The 5,149-nt window shown below is 55.6% G+C and overlaps 1 protein-coding gene across 1 annotated transcript; it reads left to right on the top strand.

Moving 5' to 3' along the window:
• Nucleotides 1–208: 208 nt before the first annotated feature.
• Nucleotides 209–4,453, top strand: Tco025E_08155 (uncharacterized protein; the record flags this gene model as incomplete). The annotated part of the gene is made up of 1 exon (XM_029375010.1): nt 209–4,453. One exon carries the CDS (start codon nt 209–211, stop codon nt 4,451–4,453), a length of 4,245 nt encoding a protein of 1,414 aa, XP_029224876.1.
• Between the last annotated feature and the right edge of the window lie 696 nt (nt 4,454–5,149).

Genomic DNA, 5,149 nt, shown 5'->3' with positions numbered 1-5,149 from the left:
TGAACTTCTTCCGGAGTTGCGTGACACGTCGCCATTGACGCTGGTCAACGCCTGTGAGAGGCTTTTGGCGACGGTAACTGTCCCCTGCCTCGAGGTGGAAGTCTTTCACTGCCGTTTTGCATCCATTCGGCTGCGTGGAACAGTTTGCTCCTTCACAGCCACGCTGCCTATCGCGGTTGAAGAGTTTTGGGACGACGACGTCCGCGCGATGGAGCGCCCCTCCGTTGAGCTCGTTGTTCCCTCGGTTAAGGTAAACGCGGGTGACGCCATCCGGCTGGAGGTGGAGGGAGCCAAATGCACCATGCACTCTCTTTCCTCTCTTGGGGAAAGCAGCGTCACATTCAGCGATTATGAAGTAGATAGTGACACGTTGTCTGCTGTTGGCGAGGAGGCTGTGCGTGTCGAGGTTATGGCCTGGAAGCTGCACCTCAACGGAGTTCCGGCGGCTGACGTTGCAAGCGCGATGCTGGGTCTGTGGTCCGAACTTGGGGTCATGGCGAATGCGCTGTCCAGGCGAAAGTTGGTGACGTGTGATTCGCTGCGTGGTGAGCAACACAACTTGAGCCGAACCGGGCCGTGGTTCTTTGACGCCCCGGGTAAGGTGGTTCTGGTGGAGGACTGCGCCTTTCTCTCCCGTGCTTCAGGAACGCAGATGGTGGTCTGCAGCGGGACCCACGTTTACTTTCGTCGCTGTCACTTTTCTTCCTGCTTTCTGCTGGCCATTACGGTTCAGGACGAAAGTGCATCGTTTGTGTGTGACAACTGCGTTGAGGCTGCGTTGGGCAACGACGCTAGCGTGACCGCCGTGCGTGCGGAAGCAGAGAGGAAGACGTTACAAAAACTTTTGCTCATAGCTCATCGCAGTATCGTATGCGTGACGTTGCCTTGTGACCGCAAACTTACCTTGAGTCTGTCAACGCTGGACCTGCGGTTTATGGCGTGTCTCAGGAAAACCGTCTCCCAGCTACGCGTGCAGCGAGGACGCCTTGACCTGAGTGAAAAGGGGACTACACATGGCGTGATTTCCCGTGTGGATTTGGATGTCGACTGGGCTCACAGACAGAAGGATGACTACGCAGCGCTGAGCTCAGCTGTACGAATAGGGGGTGTAAGTATACCCGTTTCACTCGTCTTCGCAGTGCGCCGCCTGAGAAGGCTGTGGGGCTGCAAACAGCCGTTCTCTGGCGACCCGCGACGGAAATACCAAATGCCTTCGAAGCCACGCGGATTTCCGTTTGCCAGGTGGAAGGCACTGCTGACAACTTCCGCTATTCCCGTTGGGCTCTGCCTACCAAGTGGGGCTCCATTTATGCACTTCCTTCTGGCCAGCACCTCCCTCTTGTCAAAAAGGGAAGTGACAGGGGATGCCTTTGTGGAGGCGCGATTGGGGATGCAGGAACTCTCCCTGTGGGAGTTCTCCTCGCAGGCGCAGGTTCCACTGTTACGCGATTTACTCTCCGTGTTGGTGGTGGCCCGCACACACGACCTTTCGACTGTGTCTTGTGACGTGTCTGTCTCCCCATGTGAGTTTTCGCTCTCCAGCGAGCAACTCAAGAGCGCGCTGTCGCTCTTGACATTTCTGCAGGGCGGCGACGACGATGCTGCTGTTGCTGCGGGGACGACACCGTGCGCCATGGAACTGGGAAACCGACTCGGGGTGGAGGTGACTCTGCAGGACGCCACGGAACAGTTTTGCCTTCAAGATTGTCTTTCCCTTGAAAGGAAAACGTTATTGTTCCCGGATTGTCTCAGGCTGGTGGGCGGAAGGCGCGTGGATCGTTTTGATAGGGAAGATATATCATTCTCAGACGATAAACGGGACGGTCTCTTTCATGCCGAAGGTGTAGCTGTTCTTGAAGACGGCGAGCGCGTTCACGTCGCCACACGTGTGCAACCTGGCACCCTCACGCTTCAAGTTACGCTTCGAACGGCCTTTCACGTCAGGGATTACCTGCCTTGCGCGGTGACACTTCGCCCGACGCGCAGCGGGAGTGAGGTGCTCACGCTCCGTCCGGGAGAGCTCGCTTGTCTCCCGATCGCCTACCTAGACTCCACGGATGTTGTCATGCGTCTGGTGTCGACGGAAGAAGGAGGCGAGTCCTGCGATGAGCTGCTCTGCGAGGGGCCGCCGCGCAAGCTGCTTGAAGTGGCCACCTCACGTGGGACGGACTCTATGGGGCGTCTCAAGAAGTTTTCCTTTGCCGGTGCCTCGGCGTACGTTGATGTGACGTATCAATTAAGGAGTTCTGTCCTCACCATGCTTCTCGCCCCGGCTAGATCCGGCATTCATAACGGCACGCGATTTCCCATTCGGTTGACGGCTTACATCAGTGACGACGTCGCTGAGGAGGCGTCTGTGGACCCCGGCAAGACGTTTGTTTCTCTCCGGCACGACCCATACGGTCCTCCCGTGGAGTACCTTTTTGAATGCGTCGTCTACGGCATGAGGTATGTTGCCAGCGAGCGTGTCGATGTCACCACCGTTGACCCCGCGGAGGGGGAGTGTATTGTGATGAAGCACGAGGAATTCCCTCGCCGCTACTTTTTTGAGTTCAACATTGAAGCTCGACAGGCCGACCTTTCTGGTGGCGGCGCCCAGGTGTACAGTGTGGTGCCACGGTATATCTTTGGTGTGGAAAATAACTCCCACATGGATGTTGAGTTTGTGTCCGAGGCGGGGGATTCCATTGGCACTTTGGGTGGAACTTTGCTTTCATGCTCCTCCGGAAGCAACTTTGCCTATCTCCCGCTCCACGCGTCGCTTGTGCTGCGCGCGGAAAAGGCTACTTCCTCAGCCTTTGAGGTGGGTGAGGGCTTGGATGAGCAAATGCTCCTCTGTAATGCCTCTGAGCAAGGCGAAACGCCTTGCGGGGCGCACTGTTTCCTCCTTCGCGTTAAGGGAGACGCAGCTGCGAGGACCATGGAGTTGCTGCCTGCGCTGCTTATGCTCAACCTGGATGCCACCCGAACTCTTTCGGTGCAGCATGCCATCCGTGCTAAGGACACCACCACCGGGGGCGAAGAGAAGTGGGTACGCCGTGTAGTTTTGCCAGCCGCTGGCGTGCTTCCCTACACGTTTATTTCGTGCTACGGGTACTTGGACACGTTTGCGTTTTGTTGGGAAGAAAGCGGCGAGGCAGCTTCGTATTCCACCCCGGTGGTGGTGACATTTGCCTCAAACACAGATTGGACCGGTGTCGTCCAGTGCGGGCGGACCCATCACATGGTTCAGGTGCGTAAAAAGGGTTCCTGTGACCCCGCCATGTTGGTGGTAAGTGGGCCCTGCAACAGGCCGTCCTTGACGCTGGTGAATTTGACGCCTAAGGCCTACCACCAGGTTGGCTCCATGGCGGTGTCGTCATCTTTGCGGCTCTTGGCAAAGGGTGATGTGCTAAGCCTTTCTGAGGGGGACAAGGAATCTGTGGTGTGCTTGGCCCGCGACGCCGCCACCGATATTGGTGATGCGGCGACGGCCTTTGTTCGCCATCAGCGGGACGATGTCACGGTCGTGTTGTCCCTTTTTCCGCTGAACACAACCGTCTTGTTGCCAGGCAGCACATGCGCCGCAAGTAACCCTCAAATGGGTGGAGGGGTCGAAGAGGTTGGAGCGGGAATAAAAACAACGATTCGTGTAAATGCAAAGGCCTCTCAAGTTTCTCTCACGGTTCGGGATGGGAGGGAAAGTTCTCTTCTCTTTACCGTGGAGAGTAGCGAGTTCTGGATGGTGCACCATTCCCTGAGCCTCACCGCACAGGGCACAGTGTCAAACGCGTCCGTGCAAAGCACCTATAACTCCAAGCGATGCCACGTTCTCAAGCCATTCTGTTTTGACATGACCGTGCGTGATGTGGAGCTGCTGTTCTCTACAATCTCCGCGTGCTCTGCCCAGGTGAATGTGACGCGACTTGAGGTGGAATTGTCCGATATTCTTCTCTACCAGTTTCATCAATTGGCGACGCACTGCCAAGACTATTCGTTGAAGACGACGACGCGGGAAAGGCGTCGTGGCGCCAACGCATGTTTGGCGATTGCCGTCGACCCTCCTCCTCCTTCTCCTTCTCTATGTTCAATGCACAGACGAGTTGAAATCGGCTCGATGGTTGTATGCGAGATATGCGTCATTCTCACGTATGACAGGGGGGAGCGAGCTCCTGCTGATGTGCTCTTCCGTGGATCGCCGATTGGGAGGTTCATTCCGTCGCTGCACCGTGCCACAATGCGACTGCCTACCCTGCGTTTTAGGGATATCTCTAGGGAAACGTTAATGGAGGTGTACAGCATGGTGAAGGAGGTAATGCTCTTTGAGTTTCTGAAGCAACTTCCAAGCCTCGTTTCAAGTGTGGTTTGGTTTCCGGCGCTGTCTCCAGTTGGCAGCTTTTTGACGCGCGTGGGCTCATTTATCTTCGGCACTAGCGGCGCCTCTTCAGAACTGCCCGGCGCCACGCTTATTTGATGGAAAACAGGGAGGAGCGTCAAGGAAGCACGCCCAAAAAATATATTCACGGACACATTTTGCTCCCCACCAAACACACCCACGCAGTTCCCACGTCCTCGAGGAGTAGAAGAGCCGTGGTCTTCACACAGAGGCCAAGTTTTTTTTTCCCCCCCTTGAGGGAGTTGAAAGAAGTGTCTTGGAATCTTGCGAGATGCGACGGTGCTTTATGCAGCACATATTATGCCGCTCGCACACTACTTACGCTTCGGTGCAGGGGGAAAAAACAGCTTATCCGCTGATTCTGGGGTCTGCTGTGGCTCCTAAGGAATGTCTCAAGCGGCACTTCCGCGCATGTGTGACGCGAGCTCACCTAGCACGAGTACAACCGCCCCCAACGAGCGGGAAAAAGAGGCAGTGAAACTTGACTGCTGGCTGTGGTACATATATATTTATAGTTGCCAAGCCTGCTAACTCTGAGGCGCTGTCTGTTTCCTTTTTGTTTTCTTTAATTGATGCTTCTTTGAGCGAGGCTTGCATCACAATTTTTTCTCTTCAATTTCCCACAACTTTGCCTTCCGAAAGGACACTGATGCACGCGGAGAGTAAGGCGTGTGTCTCACCATTCTCTTGGCACCTCTTCACTATGTTGCTGAACTGTGTAATGGCATCCTCCACCGTTCGCGAAGATGACTCCCTGACAAGTGGCCTCTGATG

The sequence above is a fragment of the Trypanosoma conorhini genome (assembly GCF_003719485.1).
Source record: "Trypanosoma conorhini strain 025E chromosome Unknown Tco_14.4_contig_00710, whole genome shotgun sequence".
Classification (NCBI taxonomy): domain Eukaryota; phylum Euglenozoa; class Kinetoplastea; order Trypanosomatida; family Trypanosomatidae; genus Trypanosoma; species Trypanosoma conorhini.
Note: the sequence above shows the minus strand (reverse complement) of the source record. Positions and strands in the feature narration are given on the sequence as shown.